Source organism: Elgaria multicarinata, chromosome 6 (assembly GCF_023053635.1).
Source record: "Elgaria multicarinata webbii isolate HBS135686 ecotype San Diego chromosome 6, rElgMul1.1.pri, whole genome shotgun sequence".
NCBI lineage: Eukaryota > Metazoa > Chordata > Lepidosauria > Squamata > Anguidae > Elgaria > Elgaria multicarinata.
The window spans coordinates 54,404,932-54,428,595 of NC_086176.1; the positions used below are offsets into that span (position 1 = coordinate 54,404,932).

General features: G+C 39.3%; 1 protein-coding gene across 1 annotated transcript in view; it reads right to left on the bottom strand.

The window, feature by feature from the left end:
• CNTNAP4 (contactin associated protein family member 4) overlaps positions 1–23,664 on the bottom strand; it is a 285,406-nt gene that overhangs the window by 43,586 nt on the left and 218,156 nt on the right. The window contains exons 15-16 of the mRNA XM_063129435.1: positions 16,873–17,000; positions 6,514–6,684 (exon numbers count right to left, since the gene is read on the bottom strand). Coding sequence (XP_062985505.1) covers positions 6,514–6,684; positions 16,873–17,000 — 299 coding nt within the window. The remainder of the gene's footprint in view (positions 1–6,513; positions 6,685–16,872; positions 17,001–23,664) is intronic.

Consider the following 23,664-nt stretch of genomic DNA (forward strand, 5'->3'; position numbering starts at 1 on the left):
TTCACATGACCCAGCAGGCTGTGCCAGCAAGGTAATGATTCAATCCCCTACCCCTGACACACTTGACAGGAAAAATAAGCCACTGTGGCTTACTTGCTTCTGTGATCGTACGAACACAGTCTATGTGTTATATTAGCTGCTTTCACACATTCACAAACTGTGTACCATGAATGCAGATCCATACCCCTGAGCTTCAAGAATTCCTTGTTTTTGTGGGCACAGAATTGATCAGTGTACAATGTTGTGTGTCTCTTCTGTATATACAAGAATGGCTATTTACATAGTGGTCAAAGCAGTGACACGGAGGGGGGGCACAGTGGAAACAGTGAGTAGAGCCTCACTTTGCTTCCACAGGTTCATTGTACATGATCCTTGCCCATTAGAAATAGACAATTGTGAACCATTTTTCTGGTTTGCTTGTTTTTTGTGGACTGCCTTCTTTTCTTTGAGTTACCACATGGAAGGCTGAACTCTGAAAACTCCCTGAACTTAAAACTCCTTTTATACTCTGATATAGCTATACTTAATATGAAGGAAAAGGGAATCATCATTAGATTATGCACAGTTCCATGTGTGCATATGCTCCATGTCAGTCAAGACCTTGCTTTTCAGAGCAGATTTTAATTCAGTGTTCAGCACTGTTTGCTCTGGAAAAGGCTTTTAGCAATTTCCTCTGTATTTCTTGCGGTTAAAGCACACCATGGACCACATCTCTAACCTACATGGAGGAATGGTGGAGAAATGTGCAGCAGAATCAAATGAGTTCAGATTTCTATGAATCGAACCCATGGTCTCCACAACACAAGTCGCAGATCACATGGATTCATTGGACTTGTGTCTCTTTCTTTCTTTTTTTAACTTTCGAGAATTTTATGCAAATTTAGTCGTAGAAAAATACATGAAATAAAAAGAACAGCAGCTAAAAATGAGCATTTCCCCATGGGCTATAGTATGAAGATACTCACTTGGGCAGGATTTGCACATTTGGGCAGGGACATTTGTGAATGGATGACGGAACAAAGGGCACCTGACAATCTGTGAAGCATTGATGGAATGGATTTTATGAGCTCCGTATATCCCTACTTATATGGCACTTCTGCAAGTGGGGTGGTGGTGCTTGCATGTCACCACAAATCCTAAATTCAAGGGAGTCTGTGAGCAGTGCCTTCTTTCAAAGTAGAAGGGGGAAGTAATTTGGATGAGAGATCAGAAGATGTCTGAGCAGTTTGACTGACTGTTGTTTAATCTATTCATTTGTACCAAATAATTGGTTACACCAAAGGTAGTCCCAAATCATACTGTTGCCAAGCTGAAGTCTTAGCACTTTGTAAATATTTTATATTTTATATTTAGGGAGAGGGAATGAAATAACACCTCAGCTAGTATTATTGCATTAACCAACCGGTGGCAAATACAGAATTACATAGTTTGCTGCAGTCCTCCGCTACGAGTATTGCAGTATAAGCAAGGATTGTGCCACAAACACTGCAAGGACATCCTATGTAAGATTCTTTAATGCCTCTAAAATCCCATTTACTTCACTGTTTTGCTCTCCCACTAAAGGGATGTATTGGGATTCCCTGCTAGGGGTTGTGAGCAGCACCATATCTTTCTATCTGCTCTAAATTCAAAAGTCCATTGTGCAGCTCTGAGTGATTGGATCTCCCACCCCCAAATGCTGGCACAGAAGCCGTATTGGCAGGGCATGGAGCCAAATGCAGAGTAGGGTGATGATTTGTCTTCTACATCCCAGTGGAATCACAGTATGTAATATTATGCTCTATGACTGATGCTGCTGCAGGCTTTCAATAGCATGGGAACTGATAAGTGGTAGAATTCAACCTCACAGAGGTTTTTTTCCTAATTAGTCAGAACGCTGGAATGTTTCTTTAAAGGAGTAAGAGCCTGGTAATGTAACCATCAGAATTAACTCAATTACTTAAAAATATCCAGTTGGAATTGAGATCTGTGGCAACATTAAAAAACAGCACTCAATATTTTGTTTTGTAAAATTAAAGATATAGGGAATTGAATTGCCTGGAAAGTCATAGTGTTTAGCCCTCATTCAATCAGTTATTTTGTATTATTATTCCATTAACTAAAACAGTAAATAATTCAGATGACTTCTTCATCACCTCTACAATTCACCATCTTCATTGGGAAGTATTAAGGTAAAATCTTAGCAAAAGAAATAAGAAACTCCACACCTTGGTTGCTTACAAATCTGAGATAAAAAGAATATATCTTAACAGTCATGTTGAGAAAAAAAATCCTCCCTAGAGGATATATGGGGAAAATAGCTGAAATAAACTTAAGGGTGTGTGTTTTTTATGTGAAAAAGATTTTAAATTTAAGATTTGATTGAAAACTCAACTGTTTAATCATATAATAAAATCAAGTCATTTTCAATGTTGTCTCACTATGGAATCTTCTTGGGGGTCCATATTGGCTGTCCTGTTTTTCAAATGGACTCGGCTCAACAGAAAAACCTATGAAACAAAAAACATCTATCCAAAGTTTGGATACGTATTATTCATATGGGCCATTGTTCTTAGTCCTCATCAAAAATGTTGAAGCCTTAATTCTGGATAGTCAGTCCACGTGTTTGGATTAGAAATCATACATAAAGTAGAACCATTGAAATAAATGGGATGAACTTAAATCTAGTTGCTAACTTTCAGTGGGTCTAGTCTAAATACTACTATTTCTTGATCCAGCACTCAGTTTTGTAGTACACCTCATGTTTGAATATACTAGTGTATTGACGATAGCATCCTTGAGGGGTGGTCCAAAGGAATTTTTTCAAAGTTAGTTTCAAAAAAATCAAACAGAAGAACAAGACTTACTTAAAGAAATAAAAATGAAAAGGAATGTGTTGCAGACAGTTTTCATATATTCTATCCAGTATATACTCTTGATGAAGATAGCTGAAATCAGCGACATGGCATGCAGTATATAACTTATGATTCATGTTGCTGCATGGATCTGAACAAGTAGCCAAGTAAAAGTGATGATTGCTATCTGCTCCTCAATTAAGGGAACCCATTTTCCAATCACATTGGAAGTAGGACTCCTCTTTGAAAACACTTATTTCTTCTACATAAAAATCAATGGCACTGTATGGTGCCTAAAGAACAGAACAGTGAAGTATTCTGATGGTAAATTACTCCATTAAAATATATTTTGTGCACATTTACTTAAGATGTGCCTCCGAATGGGCAAGGGGGAGGGAATCGAGGATAGGACTAAAATCAAGCAAATGGTTGGGACACAGAACTTTTGGTGAATGCCGCCTTTTACACAATGCTGGCCCCACTCATGGCAAAAGAAGGGGGGGAGACAGGGGCAGCATCAGTGGGCAAATGGAGTGTCTGAAATGGATGGAGGTGAGTCCGTTCATCCCTAATTGTCTCGCATGACCAACAAATGGCCTCTGTGGGTAATGATGCTCTTAAAGGGGCCTCTCCTGCAGATATTAATACTCAGGCAGTTTCATAGCAAGATAGATGGTCTCTTAGATAACCAAGCCCCAAGCTGTTTAGGGTTTTGAAGGTTAAAATCAAATGCTTGAATTGTGCTCAGAAAGTAACTGGCAACCAATACAGGTCTTTCAGGACAGTTGTAGTATGGTCCCAATTCCATGCACTAAATCTAGATAGGGTGTTCCTGAATTGTGCTGTACAACTCTAATCATTATTATTTGGCATTCTACAATTAAAAAAAAAACCTGTAACCCTGCACATTGTTCTGTATGACTAAGACTCATCAACAGCAATGGGAGATGTGTGCACTATTGCACAGAAAACTGCAGCCTGGCAGCTCAGTCCCAACAATATTTACTTGGAAGTGAGTCTCATTCTCAATAGTGTTTATTCTTTGTTCACTAAAAGGGGAAGGGAATTTGCTGAATGGTACAATTCTATGCATATTTACTTGGGAGCAAGTCCCACTGAGTGCATATGTAATTGCAGCCTAAATGGCCAAAGACCTCATACTAGGAAGGACACATAAATCAGAAATTAAATCGCAAAATAAAATGGTTTCTGTGTTAGCAACAATGTGAAGTCAATTATTAATGTCATAGTGAGTGTTAAATCATTTCTAGTATATTACCATATTGAATGGTATCCTGAACATGACATATTAATTGTTATTTATTAGTAACATTTCAAACGTTGAACCTACAAAACATTAAGTGATTTTGAACAATTAATAAGCAGTCAAATGCAAATTGCCAATTTATATTCAAACACATTAGAAATGAATGTATAATTTATCCAAATGGTCTCACATAATAAATTCAAATATTAAGTCTTTTTAACACCAGAAAACCTGAGCTTGAGCTAACTGTAGAAGATTTATTCATATAGAATTTGAAACACAAACATGCAAAGCAACACGTCAATGTAACTTGGATTATATTTAGGGGCTGAATTTATAGAATACTTTTGTATTGGTTATAATAACCTGAGTTAACACTTCATGGGTCAATTGGCCAAAATATTAGCCCAAGATTAAAAACAGGCTGGTCACAAAGCTACCTGACTAGTAAAACAACAACAACAGCAACAAAAATGAACAAACATGGCAATCTCTACTTTTAGCAACTCTCTAAACCCATTACCATTCCCCCTTTCAAGTGTGATCCTTTTAAAGTTCAAACTTTGATACTCTTTTCTGGCTTAAAGATAAGGGATTACATAAATTATGCTTTTTATCAGTTGAAAGATTGACAATTAAATCATTGTCAATGTTGTTGCTTTCTGTTATATTTTCTTCCTTTTCTTTGATAGCCTAGGAAGATAAGTGTATCCTCTTTATTTTTTAAACTTTCTTTACTGTGAACAGGTAATGGACATAAATAAAAACTGTCCCAAAGGAAGTGACTACAACTGGCTGTATCTCAAAAATGTGCATGTTATATTGGGTGTTAGGAAAGTGCTAGGATTGGTTACAGCAAATAGCAAACATGGGACTGCTCCCTCCCATGTCTTTCTATCTGTACTTTAAGATCTGATGGAAAAGTCTTCTTTGCATTTCAATTTGGGTGGATGCTAGGTTGGGCAAGATGCCCGAGAGGGCCTTTTCAGTAGTGACACCCTGTTCTACAATTTTCTCCTATTGGAGATTAAATTGGTTCTATATCTTTCAAAAGTGGAGATGTCTTCACAAAGTTGCTGAAGCTCTTTTCTGAGTTAGAACCCCATGTAGCTTTCTCCCCTTATCTTGACTAGGTAAAATAGATTGAAATGTGGACCTAATCTGTTTGCAGCATAATTTAAGGGGGGGGGAGTACTATTTGGATTAAAATAAAATAAGGAACTAAAACAACAGAAGATTGAATTGGCTTATTTTTCCTTTACTTTGCTAAAATCCAAACCCTGTTGTTCCTTCTCTGAGAAATAGTAAACATAGGGCCTGTTCTGACAATAGGCTAAGTCACGGTTAGGACCACGGTTAGTGAATATAGTTAAGCCATGGTTATGTAGCCTCTACGGTTAGGAAAAACATGCTAAGCCGTCATAGTTAGCTCAAAATGCTTAACCATCATGGAATAGCATTTTGTCTCAACAGGGTGATATTCTGAAACTTTCATAGGATACTCCCTGGCCCTATAACGCTCTTGCTTTCTTAGGATTGCCTGGATGTAGATTCTAATTGTAAAACAATTAGATAAGTAATCGGAGATAGTGATTCTGCAATGAGGCCTATGGCTTTAGCTAGATCTAAGGTTTATCCCGGGGTCATCCCGGGGTCATCCCTGCCTTCTCCCGGATCCCCTGTGTGTAATTTACATGAACAGGGATGACCCCGGGACGATCCCGGGATAAACTTTAGGTCTAGCTAAGGCCTATATCTTATTCAGCATTATCAGGTATCATCAATCTTTTCTGGAGTTTTTAGAGTTGGTGAAAATGATGGCATCAGAGGTAAATTGGGAATAAATTGGGTGTGGAAATTGGGTGTCTGAATAGCCACTTTCACATTTGTCTAAGATGTTACTATACTCTTCTGTACTCTTTTATACAATTGATACAATTCAAAGTGCAATCTAAAGAACAACAGTGGGGGATAAATATGAATTGTTTCAAAACTCAAGTTATTATCTTGTAATATTCTAGTGGCCAAAGTAACCCCTTGGAAAGAGTGAGCAACAGGCAAAAATGTGCCCCAAAAGTTTCAGGTTTGACTTCCGACACAGCCCTAGTTTGTTTCCCATGTCAACTTATTGAATTTTGAACACCAACATCCCATCAGGCTCTCATTACAGCTTCTAAGGTTCCAGATTGAATTACTAAAACTTAGTGTGCTGTTGTTTTCAGTTTCATGACTCTCTGAGGCTACTGCATCATTGTATTTTATGGCAGTTCACATCAATGTAACAGAAGGCCAGGCAATTATACTGCTTAATATGGCAAAACATTAGGAAAACAGCAAATTCGTGTTCTCCGTACCATTATCTAAACTAAACATTTGAACCAGAACAAAGGAGCATAGTTAAATTAGACTTACAATGCAGCTCTATCCTTATGAAGTCTTTAATTCCCAGATTCTCTAAAAACACACCAGAAGAAGCTGTAGTCTTAAAGAAAAAGGATACATCTGCACTAAGTTCTCCATGAAAAGTAGGGAAATGAAGATATGAGGCCTCAGTGTTGAAGGAGGCTGCGTTCCAAAAATCTCCTAATTAGCGAGAAAAAAGTTAGAAAACAAAATTACGCAACTGTTGTATTTAAAATGAAAAAAGCAATACATTAATTACTCAGAAGAATGGGACCCACTCTCCCTCTTCCCTTCCAATTATGTATAGGCTCCAGTCCATGAATACTGCAATTCCTACGTGGTGATAAACAGCTTTGGACCAGGATAATTAAACAGATCGCCTTGTCTTGCATGATCCTGTGACCTGCTTAGATCTATGAACCTATTTCTGCATCCTACCTCTATTAGAAATGTATTTTAGAGATAGACAGGACTGGGCTGTCATGGTTGCTTCGCCAATATTATGGAGCTCTCCTGCCATGGGATGCTCACCCTCCCTTACTTTGATGGTCTTTTGGCATTTGGCAGAAAACACTTTATTTCAATGACCCTGTTCAGAAGACACCTTAAACCATGGCTTTAACCACAGTGGTTAAGCCAGAAAGTCAGGCTGTGTTCAGAAGACACCTTAAACACGGCTTTAACCATGGTGAATAGAGCAAAAAGCCTTATTTGCTGTGGTTAAAGCCATGGTTTAAGGTGTCTTCTGAATGGGCCCATTGTGTTGACTGACTTGAATGACTCCTCCCTTGGGTGTTTTTGTTTTTGCTACTGTTTCTGTTTCCCTGTTAATTTTGTTATGGTACTGTTCTGCTTTTATTCCCTATGCCTTGTTTATTTCATAGCCACCTTATAATGGAGAAATCTGTGCATGTGTATGCATGCTTAGGTTTTCTGCTTAACTTCAGTGGGGTGGGGAGATACAGCTCTAGCAGTGCTGGCATAATGCAGATCCTCCTGACCATGATCTTAGCAATTAGGATCAGGCCATTGGACTGTTCTATTGATAGCTCTACACGAATTAACTAATTACTTTGTAGCTACTGTGTTTCCTAGTTAGTGGGCATTTTAGTGAACACTGATCTTGTCTTATACATTTTTAGTAGACTTCAGGCCCAAATATGAGATGTTTGACACTATGCTGCACATTTAAATATACCTTGTTATTTCTCCTAAATCTTTACTGTTGTATCTGTCACTTTCATAAGCTCTACTGCTTTCTGAATCAAATTAGGCAATATCTTCCAGTGAGTGCCAAATATATTTTTCTGCTGCTAATTCCAAGATTTTTCTAAAAAAACAAAAAAGAGTAGCTTTCAAAACGAGCTAGTACTGAAATTAGAACTTTAAAAAATGGTGACATCAGGTTCCAGTGATGAACATTGTGCAATGTATAAGAATCTGGCAAAGGGAACATATGTTACATTATATAATAATAATAATAATAATAATAATAATAATAATAATAATAATAATAATAATAATAATAGAAAATGTAGTACAAAGTGAAATAAACCTGGTTCTGAACAAGGCCACCTTCATACACTCTGGTATATATTTATATGCACAGTTTTCTAAACATTTCTTTTCAAAACTCCCTTGAATTTCCATTATCAGGATGGCCTGGCTCCATACACTGTGTTTGTTGTGGGAAACATAGATGTTATATTGATGTGTGTGCATGTGTCTTTTTAACCCTGGTTGGCTAGTGACCGCAAGCTGCCTTAACTCCCATTACTTAATAAGAAGGGTTACATTGCAATTGAAAACCATCTGTATAACAGCTCTGTAGGGAAGTTCTTGAGGCATTTGTGAATAACAGTCCTGCTCTAGTAGTAGTATAAATTTCTTGGAAGTCCAGTAATTATAGAACTCTTCCATACCTACCAGTTAAGGGATAAGAACTTTCACTAATTTCAGTGGTAGCACCCTTGGTGTGGAATGCCAGAACTAGGGCCAACAAAGGGAATTCATTTTATTTATTTATTACATTTCCATACCACCCAGTAGCCGAAGCTTTCTGGGCGGTTCACAAAAACTGGGCACCGGCTGAGGGCCTGCAGCCCACTGACAATAACCCCAATGGATTTGCTCCTCTTCACCATTGCAATCTGCTTGCTTTCTTGTGCTGGCTGGTGAGAAAGAGTAGTCGTAGATTATTATTTCTCATTAATTGTATTTTTATCCCACCATTTAACCAAGGAGGCTCCCAAGTTGGCTTACAAAGCTAAGAAATAAAACATTGCCTACTTGCTCCCTGGCTTTCCATCTGTCAAGCAAACAAGTAGTGGCAATGATGAGAAAGAGAATGATGAGCACTCACGGCAGATGACAATGGGATGAGAAGGTGGACTTGCCCAAAGGCCCTCAAAAACCTAGAACTGGCATCATGAAATGCCCACCCTAGAGGTGTTCAGCTGGTGCCCACATTGCGGTATTTTCATGCCAGGTGAGGACCTTTTTTATTTTACCCAGCTTTTCAGTCCAGTTCTTTAAAAAAATGCATTTTTAAAGCTTTGCACTGCTGCCGGCTTTTACTCTGGTTATTTTAGAAGTTGGATTTATTCTATTTTAAATTTACTGTTTTTATATTATGTTTTACTATGTTAGTGTATTCTGTGGTTTTAAGATGGATTTTGAATTTCCCAGAGGGCATCAAATATCGGGTAGTATAAATAATAAATAAATAATTCTTTTTTAAATTGTAGACCTAATATCAAGGCAAGGCTCTTGGGGTTTTTCTTTGCCCATGGGTACAGCTAACAAACGTTGCTGCACAACCTGCACAAGAAAATGGAATATAATAGCATGGCAAAGCTGATGAAATGTTTTACTATACATCATAAACGAAAAGCATTAAGAAAGCAATGACCTGTGTGGTCTTTTCCATTTTTCAAACAGTTATGAATATAATGAATACCATCAACCATTCTCTTTGAAATGTGATGCAAAGTATATTCATTTGTCCCGCACAGAGTTATTGGATGAAAAGGGACGCCAATGTTTCTAACCTCTCCTCATCGACAGTGCAAAGCTGTCTTATACTATGTACTTGACATCTATACGGAACTCGTCTCAACGGAGATACTTTACCTGCAATCCTGAGTACTATAAATTGCAGCTAAGAATACAATCTGGTTTACAAAGAGGAATGTGCCTTTTGCAGAAAGAAGCTGCTCTCCAGGCTACTCAGAGACATATTCTCAGTATCTATTGAGTAGCAGATAATATTTCCTCCCCTGCCCTGTCCCTAGATAATAATGCTGATAATCTAGCAGTCTGAAGTCGTTAGAGATAAACCTTCCCATAGTACATCAATAGCTAGTTGCATACCTGAGAGATATCTCAGCATGCAGACAGAGAAGAATCTTTAAGAGAGTTGAAAGCAGAAAGACAGATGTTTCACTGCCCATGCTGAACACCCCCCTTTTTGTTTTGTTTCAGTATCATTCCTGGCTAAACAGGTTTTTGAAGTAGTATAAACACTAGCAAACCCTGTTTGACCCAGGGTGATATTGGGGCAACTTTCATTCAGAGGGAAATTCTGTTTCCATCTTTGGGATCTAAATGGAAATTATTGATATTTTTATATTTGTCATATAAATATTATAAATTATCACTACCTGTGAAAGATGCTATAAGATTGATTTAAAATGTGGGTGCATATGTAACTAAAGTAAATGAAGAAATGCCAGTACTCATTTTATGTCTCTTATCTAGTTTTTACAGTACAATCCCATCCCCACGCTATATCTGCTGGGTTCTTGTGCAGCCTAAATCCACTTCCCATCCCCAAATTTTATCCACTTTCTGTGCTTGTGAAGTGCAAATATATGCTGGCCAGCTACCAAATGTATATGGGGCAGTGACAAAGCTGGATAGGGTGGAAGGCACTGGGAGAAAGTACAGGCATCCTGGGGCCAACAATTGCCTGGATGAGACATTGGTCTCTGAAGCACTCATTGGTCCTGTTCAGAAGACACCTTAAACCATAGCTTTAACCATGGTGGATAAGGCTTTTTGCTTTATTCACCATGATTAAAGATGTGGTGTAAGGTGTCTTCTGAACACAGCCCAGCTTTCTGGCTTAACCACTATGGTTAAAGCTGTGGTTTAAGATGTCTTCTGAATGAGGCCATTATGACTAGCTATCACACTGCACTGTTGAAGATGCACATATGTGTGCATCTCTTCCCTTTCCCCTTGGAGACAATAGCTAAGAATGGGACCTGTGATGTTCTGACAAGCAATAGCTTTGCACTGTCAGTGGATTGGAAGCGTTCTCTGAAAGAAGACCTCAAGAGCTTGTGGTTGCATTTTCATGACTTGTTACCTTTAAATTGGACTTGACTAAGCAGCCCTTCAAACTGCAGACAACAGTCCCCTGGCAGTCTTTCAAATAAGGACTGTAAAGACGAACACACAGCCATCCTAAACATTGTGCAAGGTAAGCTGTGCACTGGGTGAAGCTATCATGATGCTTGTGCCATCAATGCATGTCGATGAACCCTTTAATGTCTAGCTAATATGCAATGATGTTAATGTGCAACCATGTAATTAGCAGATGGTAGCAAAGTTGTGCAGGATACTGTTAGAGCACCTGGTATTTCTATGTTATGTTTTGTTTCTATAACTATTTTTATGCTTTCTACTCTGTGTGCTGAGAGTGCAAAAGATTGTTCACATGACATGTTGTGTTATGGGAATAGATGTAAGGAATGGGATCACATCAGTTGGTCTTATTGTAGAGTGATCTCCCCAGCTATAATCGAACATACAATATAACCAAGTATGGCTTAAAGAAGGGCTAGGCAGCCTTATTGGGTCTGTGGACACATTTGACAATTCGGGAAAATGTTCTTGGTCACCAGCACAAAATGGCTGCCATGGGAGGTGTAGCTAGTCATTTTTTGTGTAAAAATTCACAATTAAAAATTGATATTTTTTTTTTAAAAAAAAGGATTAGTAAACTGTCCCGAAGATTGAGTAAAAGGCAAAGCTGTGGTCTGAGTCCTCAAACACTAAACAATTCCGTTGAACCAACAAAGTTAAGTACCAACAGAAACCTATTTCACAGAAGGCAGACTTTTTTCCTCTCTACTTCTATCTGTCAATTCATTCCTCCTTGGCCCAACATCCATAGTTGTGTTCTCGTTCTCTCTCTCTCTCTCTCTCTCTCTCTCTCTCTCTCTCTCTCTCTCACACACACACACACACACACACACACACACACACACTATTCATTCATATACATGCTTTGCTTTCAAATAATCACAGCAGCTGATAAGAAAATTTGTTAATTAAAAAAAAGTGGCCCCTTTGTAGGCACAAAGAAAGGAGTCCGGGGCATATGGGTGCTCACGGACACCATATTGCCTATCCCTGGACTATAACGATGCCTAAATTCGAAGAAAAATGGGAACTGGGGTGATTACGCCAGGACCAATTATGTCAATCTCAAAAGAAGTAGACTAAAGTAGCATTTGTACTGGACTTTAGTACAGAACTAAAGTAGCAAAGAATTTCTTTTGAGGTCTTGATATGGAGAATTCCAGAAAATTTTTCTTTCCCCAGTGCCATAGATAAATAATTACAATAAACAGACATGGAGAGACTTTTTCCTGATTTTACTTCTCAAGGAGCTATGTATCAATGACTATGAGAAGGCCCCTTAAGGTTTCCACATAAATATGGCATTGTCTGTAAAGAAACATCCACATGAAGGATCTTATTTGAAAGGGCTAGACTTCAGTTTCCCATGAACAACAACAACAAAAGGTGCAAGAAAGGATGTCTAATGTACTATAAATAGCACCACATCCATATTCACCCCAATAAGAAGTAATTTGCTATTTATATGCAACAAAACATTTGCTTTCATGGTTTCAAAGGCACAGTAAAAAAAGAACATTAATTAACTCTCTTTTTGTTGTTGACAATTTAGAAATAAAATGCAAACAGAAATGGATACAAAAGAAAACATAAGCCAGAAAATTATTGGTTTTGAATGGTGTCCAATTCATTACAAAAGAGTCTTTCACTGCAACCTCCTATCTGTGAAAAGTCATTATGACACTCTAGTGTTGGAATCACAACACAAATTTGTTTGTTAGTTATTTGCAAGAACGCTATTGTAAATACTGTGATGTGATTAATCATAAACTTCCTATGTGTAAAACTCCAACAGGGATTAAAAAAAATGATGGTGGCAGTGAATCAATAGCGCCATACGGCACAGCTTCTAGACAGAGATGATTTTTAGTCTTTAAATTGTGGATCAATTGGCAAAATATTATTGACAGGTCTTCAAGCCAAAGAGTTAAAACAAAACAATCTTGAACCTGGCATGTAATATAATATTGTAAAAGTGGAAGGAAAGGGACCAGGAGGTCTAAGTTTTATTCTCAAAGGAAGTTCAGATAATACCTTTTCAATTTTCCACTTTGTTGCCTGGATATTATTCACTTCTCTAAAGGATGTTGTCGCTTATTTGATCAGTCAAGAACAAGAACCTTGTCTGTGGTCTTACCCCTCCCTTCCTCCACTTGCACATCAGATTTGGCACCTCTAAGGTTAATATCCTGTTTATTAAGCCGACATAAAACCACAGTTTCCCGATTAGGATGTAGTAGGAAATTGTGGTTTAAACCACCCATGACAGAAGCCCTAAAGCTGGCATGCCAGGGGATCTGTGGATCTGTGCCCTGTCAGTTAGATAATGCAGGCGCAGCTTTGCAGCCACCGTAGGCCTTTTCTGCAATGCTGCATTTTGAAAAAGTCGGGGATTTACCCTGACTTTTTCAAAGGGAGCAATGGCAACATGTTGCTTCTGCCATGTAACGTCACTCTGGGGCCAATCCAGGGCCAACCTGGGGCCAGAGCCCGGTGGAAGGGGACAAGTGATTGGTTGCCTTCACCAGGAAGAGGGTGGGGATTGCTCCAGGCCTGGATGGCTGCCCAGAAACCCAGCACCCCATCCTCAGCATCGGGATTACTCAAAGCCACCTTGGGCTATAATGTGAGGTTGAAGAGGGAGGTGGCGTCCATCTGGCATTGTGAAGACAGCCCCTGGGAAGTCATGCCTACAAATGTTATCTTTGTCAGGGACCTCACCCAGCCACAGCAGCAGATCGGGCGAAAGGCTGCAACGTTTTGTGAGAGGCGTAGCACCAGGCAGGTAGGAGCTGGTAGTTTTGGGGGAGGGCTTAACATAGGCAGGAAGAAGCTGGTGCCAAGAGGATCCAACTGAGCTGATGTGATCACTGTAACAACTGGAAGGGGTAAAGAGAGAGGAACATAGGTGGGTGAGTGGGCTGCCTCTGCCATGAAGTGCTTGATGCCTCCCTTTTTCTCATCACCTTCCTGATATTTTGCTAGTCTCAAAAAAAAAACTGAAATGGAATATATGAAACAGAATGAATCATTTAATTATAAAATTATGCAGTAACTTGGTCCATTATTATATTGTCAGGATAATAAGTATGGTCCATCATGGTCCACAAGAAGAAACCGCAGAAGAAGACATCAATATCATTATTTTAAATATCCTATGATTCTGGAATAAACTTACAACAGCAAGCTATGTGTAGGTTTAACTTCCTTTTCACCTTTAGAACCATTTTTTTTAAAAAAAGGGAGGGGGTCTTCAGGGATCTGATATGGCCCTCACATGGCAGTATCAACTTACGTATATATGTGAGAGGTCATATGTTTGAATGTTCCCCATATCACAATTTCTCTGCACATGAAGCACTAGCAGATGGGGAGGAAGGCTTTTTGCCTAACTTTTCCGTTATCTTTGAATATTCACGGAAATTTGGACATATGGACACATTCAAAAATGTTCATAACTGGAGCAGGCCTACAACATTCCCTGTTCAATGCTTGAATCACCTCTAATGTAATCTAAGGATCAAGGTTGAATAGCTTAGAATGAAATTAATCTAAAGAAGAGAAAATATACTTTGAATAACAAAGCTATTTTTACTAGAACAGCACTGCTTAAACAGGTTTTAGGACATTATTATTTACAGAGCTATTTAGCTTTTCTGTTTTCCTTAAACAGGTCTTTCATTATGTAAGCACATTTCAGCTTAGTTATTAGAGTCAATAGATTATACAGGTTTTCCATTCTAAAAGATTTAATGGAGCCTTTGTTATTTGGGTCAGAAATGGAAGTAAACATCCTGTCAGTCTGCCTTCTGAACAGTGTCCTGGTGAACAATTATGGGGAAAAGGATTTATGTATTTCAAAAAAGAATAAAGAATATGTGTCATATGAAGATATATTCTTTTTAGTGGGGTAAGATAATTTGGTCTCTGAGAGCAGTAGCAGCAGACAGCAGCAAGGATCTGTCTGGTGGGCACGCAAACTAAGATCATGATCCCAGCAGCAATATCCATTATTCTTTGTTTGACAATAGTTCTAGGTAATGAACCTCCCCCTTCTCTATTTGATCCTTTTTGCATTGTTCAAAAGGAAGATGGAAACAAATGCTTTTATGTTGCCTACTGTCTGTAAGTGCATATAAGAAACAATTCAGTTGTATACATTCCCCCTGCTTTATGAAATGCTTTATGTTTCTTTATAGAAGACTGTCCATTAAGCTAACATTTGTCTTGCTTTAGGATTCTGAAAATCATTCCATATTTTAGCAACTTTTGTTGGGCCATATCTACACCAAGCAGGATATGACACCATGAAAACAGTTTGAGAACTGTATACGAAGTGTTCCCTGGGCCCCCAACAGTTGTCACTACTGTTATAAACCATTTTAAAGCAGAAGTGTAGATCCTGCCTAGGGAATTGTTCAAATATAAATGAAAACCATCAATAAATGAAAATTCAAATATTTGTATAGACAGTTTCATATTAAATCTACTCATGAAAGATGAATGAAAAGTAGTTCCCGTACAGTTGATGGATGGCACACCCTTAAGCACATTCACTCCGGGGAAAAAGTCCCACTAACTTTCACTTCAAGGTTAGTGTGCACAGAATTGCAGCTTGAGACTTATTCAGGGAGGGGCAATTCATTTTATGGACCATCTAATATAATTAGCTAAGAGAAATGTAATAGGAACCCACACCCTTCGTGGAAAAACAGAGCACATGATATTAGTTCATAATTGCAAACTAGGAATGTATATATGCTGATAAGGACTATGATAATGTTAGGATCTTTGCACATGATGCAGGTTATGCAGGGTGCATTAGGAATAAAGGTGATGTGAACAGTATGTACAAAATAGTGCTTTGCTGAAGCACTATTTCATTTAATCAAATTTACCCCCTGGGAAATCTCCCCTTTTAATTAAGACTTTAAGAAGAGCCATGCTGAATCAGACCAAGGGTCCATCTAGTACAGGATTCTGTTCACGTAATAGCAACCAGCTGCCTGTGGGGACCCCGCAAGCAGGAGACAAGTGCTAAGACACAGTTTCTAGTACTATAATAGAAGGAGAAAAATGTCCCCCTATCCACTGTCTTCATACCACACGTAATTTTAGACACCTCTATAATGTCTACCCTTACTTGTTTTTTTCCTAAGCTAAACAGTCCCAACAAGTGTAATCTTTCCTCGTAGAGGAGTTGACAGCTGGTTGGTCACTGTGTGAGCAGAGTGCTGGACTAGATGGCACTTCTCATGATGGTGTTTTGAGCCTAGATCTTCACTTTTGGTTCCCTCCCACCACAGGAATATGGCCCCTAAGAGGTTCTCCAAAATTTAAATCAGCCCTTAAGTTGAAAGTGGTTCCCCACCCTCCTTTACATTAAGGGTCAAACTACACATTACTTTAATGATGTAGCTAGTAGCTATGGCTTTCTTTTTCTTTACTCAAATGTGCGTGTGTGGCCTCCAAAGTGTATTAGGACCCTAGTTCTTTAACCGTTTTCCCACCCCGCAGTCCAGTTCCAGATTAAGCCCTGGAATTGGGATTACCAGAAATGAACCATCAATAGACCCATTGAGTGCAGGGGCATCCCCCTCTAAGTAAAGCCACATAGGCTTGGCTGCACAAGTGCTCCTTCCTCTGCCTTTTGTGCGCATGCATGTGTGAATGTTGTGGTGGCCATTTTTAAATCAAATCTAGCCAATGTAGCTTTTACATTTGCACTACTGATATGGGGAATGGAAAACAAACAAACACACATTTAGTGTCAAATATGGAAAAAAAAATCATCAGGCTTTGGTCAAAAAAGGATGCGCAAGTGCTGAGGCCCAACAGACCACCAGATCAAATGAAGCCTTGAAAGTCCCACATGAATTGCACATCCACAGGTAGCAGAAGTCAGGTGATGTATGTTCATAAAATAGAATTACTTACTGTCACCCTGGCAAAGCAAAGGACCAAGTTTGTACGCTGCTTCAGAATTGGGTCGGTCTGTATCTGTGATGACAAGTTCTGTTACTGGCAGGTGCTCCTTATAGGACAGGAGTCCTGTATCATTAGCCCTAAAACAGTTAAAGAGACACAATTTAAACAGTGCTTGAAACACAGCCATCTGCTTTCAATTCCAGTCCCGTGAAGGAACGTTACTGTCTTTGTCATCGCTGTATGTAGCCAACTGCTGCATTTGAATAGATGTAGATGGACAGCACAGTCAAGACATGATGGAACTTGTTACCTAAATGGCAATGTATTATTTATAGTACAGTTTTGATTCTATGCTCCTCACCAGCACAAAATATACATTTGTGTGCCAACATCAAACCGCCAGAGCTAGATTTGGAATTGCACCCAGCTTTATGTAAGCATGACATTTTCTGCATTATTAGGAACCTAATTGGCCTGTTAAAACAAGTTAGGCAATTTGTCCATAAATAATTCGCATGTGCTGAGAAAACTCCCCATTTCTTTAACTGAGAAACAGAGCATTCTAGCCTAGGCAGGATACACATTTAATTAATTAATTAATTAATTAATTAAAGCCCTATACTCTGTTTCAAATTTCCATTTATGAACCCACTCTGTAGCTACAGTTTTTAAGCTTACATGCTCCATTTGAAACAACAAGAGCAAGGAAAGGTGAAATCCTTAACAAACAACCATATAATACTCAACAAAAAGTTAAGGATATATACACAGTGAAACCATAATATTTAATATACAAAGGTAAAATAAAGATTAACAATAATATTGCATTAAAAGCGCAATAACATATTGCACAGACCAATGTATAACTAAAACAATGTAGAAAAAGGCCAAACGCGTTTCGACAAGACGTCTTTGTCAGTGGCCAATGCTAAAATACAATATACATGGGCAAATGGACTAAACGCAGATTACTGATTGTTATTTTGAATATAGACACAAGGGTGTGAATAAAGGGCAGAACAATTAACGTACTGGGCTGCTGTGTACTCCGTAAAGATTCATTGGGGCTAACTTTCCAATTCCCACAATTATGTGGTATAGGGTGTCACTCCCCTTTGAAAATATGCCGGGCGTCCTAAAAGGAATAATGACATATTTACACAATAATACATGTTAACAGTCCCATATTGTTAATGAGAATTCCTTATAAATTTGTCTCTCTATAAACTAATGGAAGAAAAGGTTTGAAAAGGCTGTAAGTAAACTTTTGATGTATTTCTTCCATTAGTTTATAGAGGGTAGATGTATTATTGTGTAAATATGTCATTATTCCTTTTTGGAGGCCCGGCATATTTTCAAAGGGGAGTGACACCCTATACCACATAATTGTGGGAATTGTAAAGTTAGCCCCAATAAATCTTCAGGGAGTACACAGCAGCCCAGTATGTTAATTGTTCTGTCCTATATACACACCCTTGTGTCTATATTCAAAATAACAATCAGTAATATGTGTTTGGTCCATTTGCCGATGTATGTATATTCATGTAACATGTTCTTTTTGTATATTATATTTTAGCATTGGCCACTGATGCAGACCTCTTGTCAAAATGTGTTTGGCCTTTTTCTACGTTGTTTTAGTTATACATTGGTCGGTGCGATATGTTGTTGCACTTTTAATGCAATATTATAGTTAATCTTTATTTTATCTTTGTATAGTAAATATTATGGTTTCACTGTATATATATCCTTAACTTTTTGTTGAATACCATTTGAAACAACTACAACAACATACAGCCCACTTCCCGGATTTGTTGAAAGATAAGCATTGTGAAGTTGTTTGACATTAAACTTCAATTGGAGAGTTTTGGGCGTGCACAGATCCATGTGTGTATTCTTTGCACAGAGGGCATTTGTTCTGTCTAATCTAGTTCCATCAATACATCAGAGCTTACATAGGAAGCTGTGTTATAGTGTGTTAGATCATTTGTCCATCCAAGCCCATACTGTCGACACTGACAGGCTGTGACTCTCCAGTTTTCAGGTATAAGGCTTTTCCAGCCTCACCTGGAGAGATTCCAGAGACTGAACCTCAGATCTTTAGCATGCAAAGCACAGGTTCTGCCAGTGAGCTACAACCCTTCCTTGTTCCATGTCTGGAACAGATCACTGAAGTGGGTCAAAAAACGTATAATTGCTATTGAGAACTGAGAGCAACAAGAAGATATGCAATGCTTATTTCCTTCTTCTTCATGATTTCCAGCTGAGAATACAATGTTTATGTTTCTCTTAGTTACTATCATCAGAGTGGAAAAACCTTGCATTTGACGGGTGTTTCTTGATTCCTTTAAGAGAAGAAGGCAGACATAAATGCCTGAAGAAAAGCTAAGACACAAAAGTTTGTAATTTTTTTTACTTCTTTTGCTAACTTTGTTTTCTTTTTATGCCTGCCGATTTCCTTCTGACCTCTAGCCAATGCTGAAATGTCATTTCAACATTTCATTTGAGCTTCATAATTCCCAGTTCCTCCATCTTAAGTTTTTTCATTATAAGGGGAAACTCAGCTTCCCACTATCCCTTGAGAGTAAGTCTTTATGCTTCGCACAGGGCGGGGATAGTTGTGATAATCAGGATTGGGGGAAGAATTTTGTTTAAGTGAACTGGCCTGATTCAAAATTTTCCAGTCTAATATGCAGATTGGGATACATTTATCCTTCAGATTGCGAACAGCTTTGAATTTTAGATGCAGTCCTCAGTTCAAAAATGGTGTACAAAACTGCATATATTATGGGAAAGTTGCATGCAAAATGCATATATTAGGAGAAATGACATAGAAAAATGCATATGGTAGGTGAAATTGTGAATGAAAATAAATGTGATTTTGCTTATGTCCCCTGCAATGCAAAAATGGGATGGGACGGACTTATAACTGCATTCTGACATGGACCAGTATGTCTGATCTGTCCAACCCTAGTGAGATATGTAAATGGTAACTGGCGGTGGGCTGACTACCATTGGATTTCGGTTCTGCTGAATCATAGAATAGCAGAGTTGGAAGGGGCCTACAAGGCCATTGAGTCCAACCCCCTGCTCAATGCAGGAATCCACCCTAAAGCATCCCTGACAGATGGTTGTCCAGCTGCCTCTTGAATGCCTCTAGTGTGGGAGAGCCCACAACCTTCCTAGGTAACTGGTTCTATTGTCATACTCTAACACTCAGGAAGTTTTTCCTGATGTCCAGCCGGAATCTGGCTTCCTTTAACTTGAGCCCGTTATTCCGTGTCCTGCACTCTGGGAGGATCGAGAAGAGATCCTGGCCCTCCTCTGTGTGACAACCTTTTAAGTATTTGAAGAGTGCTATCATGTCTCCCCTCAATCTTCTCTTCTCCAGGCTAAACATGCCCAGTTCTTTCAGTCTCTCTTCATAGGGCTTTGTTTCTAGACCCCTGATCATCCTGGTTGCCCTCTTCTGAACACGCTCCAGCTTGTCTGCATCCTTCTTGAATTGTGGAGCCCAGAACTGGACACAATACTCTAGATGAGGCCTAACCAGGGCCGAATAGAGAGGAACCAGTACCTCACGTGATTTGGAAGCTATACTTCTATTAATGCAGCCCAAAATAGCATTGGCCTTTCTTGCAGCCATATTGCACTGTTGGCTCATATTCAGCTTGCGATCTACAACAATTCCAAGATCTTTCTCGTTTGTAGTATTGCTGAGCCAAGTGTCCCCCATCTTGTAACTGTGCATTTGGTTTCTATTCCCTAAATGTAAAACTTGGAATTTATCCCTATTAAATTTCATTCTGTTGTTTTCAGCCCAGCACTCTAGCCTATCAAGATCACTTTGAAGTTTGTTTCTGTCTTCCAGGGTATTAGCTATCCCACCCAATTTTGTGTCATCTGCAAATTTGATCAGCGTTCCCTGCACCTCCTCGTTCAAATCATTAATAAAAATGTTGAAGAGCACTGGGCCCAGGACTGAGCCCTGCGGCACCCCACTCGTTGCCTCTCCCCAGTTTGAGAAGGTTCCATTGATAAGTACTCTTTGAGTCCGATTCTGTAGCCAACTGTGAATCCACCTAAGAGTTGTTCCATCTAGCCCACTTTTAGCTAGTTTTTTAATCAGAATGTCATGTGGTACTTTGTCAAAAGCTTTGCTGAAGTCAAGATATATGACATCCACAGCGTTCCCACGGTCCACAAGGGAGGTTTCCTTATCAAAAAATGAGATCAAATTAGTCTGACAGGATTTGTTCCTGACAAATCCATGTTGGCTTCTAGTATCACTGCATTGATTTCAAGGTGTTTACAGATTGACTTCTTTATAATCTGCTCCAGAATTTTCCCAGGGATGGATGTCAGACTGACTGGTCTGTAGTTCCCAGGTTCCTCCTTTTTGCCCTTTTTGAAGATAGGGACAACGTTAGCCCTCCTCCAGTCATCCGGCACCTCACCCGTCTTCCATGATTTTGCAAAGATAATAGACAAATTTCTGAGAGTTCTTCTGCTAGCTCCTTCATTACTCTAGGATGCAGTTCATCTGGCCCTGGAGATTTAAACTTATTCAAGGAAATTAGGTGTTCTTTGACCATTTGTTTATCAATCTCAAACTGCAATCCTGCCCCCTCAACTTCTGCTTCACTTTTTCGAGGGTGGTCATAAACCCGCTTTTGGGAGAAAACCGAGGCAAAGTAGGAATTGAGCACTTCAGCCTTTTCTTTGTCGTCTGTTATCAATTTGCCATCCTCATTAAGCAGTTGAACCACCATTTCTTTCCTCGGTCTTTTACTACTCACGTATCTGAAGAAAGCCTTTTTATTGCTTTTAGCATCCCTCGCTAATCTCAGCTCATTCTCAGCTTTAGCCTTCCTGATGCCATTTCGGCACTTCTGCGCCACTTGTCTGTACTCTTCTTTTGTAGCCTGGCCTTCCTTCCACTTCCTATATGTATCCCTTTTTGTTTTCAGGTCATCTCTAAGCTTTTTGTGGAGCCACATTGGTTTCCTCTGTTGTCTTCTATCTTTTCTCCTTGTTGGAATTGTTTGTAACTGCTCACTGAGTTCAAGAGTACACTGCCCTGAGATTCTTGTGACATAGAATGGGATATAAATGTTTTAAAAAATAAGTAAATAAGTAAATAAAGTAGCCTTGACCTCTAGACATCCAACTCAGATCTATTTCTCTGGTCCAGCCAGGGGGGCAAATAGGTGTATATCTGAGCAAAGACATTGAGTAGTATACAGTATGGTTGGTCCATATACAGCCAGCCCCTCTAGCCCTGGTTGTGCCCCTTCCAGAAGCCAGCATTTTCTCACACATTGGGGCTTGGCCCTGGAAGTGCTATATCATGGCAGTGCATGAACCTGGGCTGGTGGGGCTGGGTGTGCACAGAGTGGGACCTGGCAGGGCTGGCTGTGCACACATCACCCATATTGGATACTATCCATCATGCTGTGGTTGTTTTTTCACCGACCAATGTCTAGTCTAGTGTCCAATGACTAGAACAGAACTATATGGCTGTAAGAGCAAAGTTTCCAAGGTTTTCCTTTGTCCTAGAGAAAATTCTGAGATGGAAATTGTGATATGACAATAAGAGTGACCTTTAACAAAACCAAATTTTCAAAGCTGTTAGGCTGCTTCATGCTATGGCAGCAGCAGCAGCAGCAGCAGCAACAACAACAACAGCAACATATTGCTGCAATTATATCTGAGAGATGAATTCCTTCAAAAATAGTAATTGCAATTTAAATAAGGAGTTAGGAACCTTATTTTTAAGAATCTGCCACTGAAACTCAAAGTGATTCTGACCCTGTAGTCCTGTATGACAAATGGCATGTTGAAATTCTCCACTGTATTTATGGCTAGAGAAACTGGGGTTGGGTGGGGGTATTCTCCAAATTTCTCCAGTGTGTGTGAGAAATTCTATGACAGATTCTCAGAAGTAGGGATTTTTTGTGAACTGCCCAGAGAGCTTCGGCTATTGGGCGGTATAAAAATGCAATAAATAAAGAAGGGCTCTTCATTACCAGTGGCAGTAGAACAGCTTCTTTCTTTCTTTCTTTCTTTCTTTCTTTCTTTCTTTCTTTCTTTTTCCTATGGTATTTTTGCTACCACTGCTAGTGACAGCAGTAGCATCTGTGTAAGCAGTCATTGTGCTCCACAATGCCCCAATCCTACTATCATTCTGGGACATTGACCCTGTTCAGATGACACACTAAACCATGGTGGTTAAGAATTTTGAGCTAAACATCATGGCTTAGTGTTTTGTGTGAACCATTCCTAACCATGGTGGCTAAATAATCAGGGTTAAACATGCTCACTTACCATTTACTGCAAAAGGGTTAGCAGCCTAACCATGGCTTAGGGCTCCATCACACCGACTTTTTTCTCCTGGTTTGTGTCTGAGATTTCTAGCTCCGTTTCAGTAGTGTGTCAAGCTAATGAACCTTTTCATGTGGGGTTGTGGTATCACGCTATACAGATGAAACCTCCCTTTCACATGTTTACTCTTCGACTACACCCCCACCCCCACCCCTTCTCCTGCCTCCAGTTCATTGGTTGTAACACTGTGATGAGCGTGGGCTCCTTCCCCTCCTCACTGTGGCTGTGTTGTCTAGCAAATTTATTTTTCATTGGCTGGGTTCCATTTCTACGGGCAATGAGAGTGGGGTAGGAGCAGTAAAAGTCCATTCAACTGATTCAGCACAAGTCAGTTGGTTCAACACAGTGCTGAAAGAGGAGAACCACTCCACCCTCCCCTTTCATCAGCAAGCTCTCCCTTCAAAGCACTTGGTCCCAACA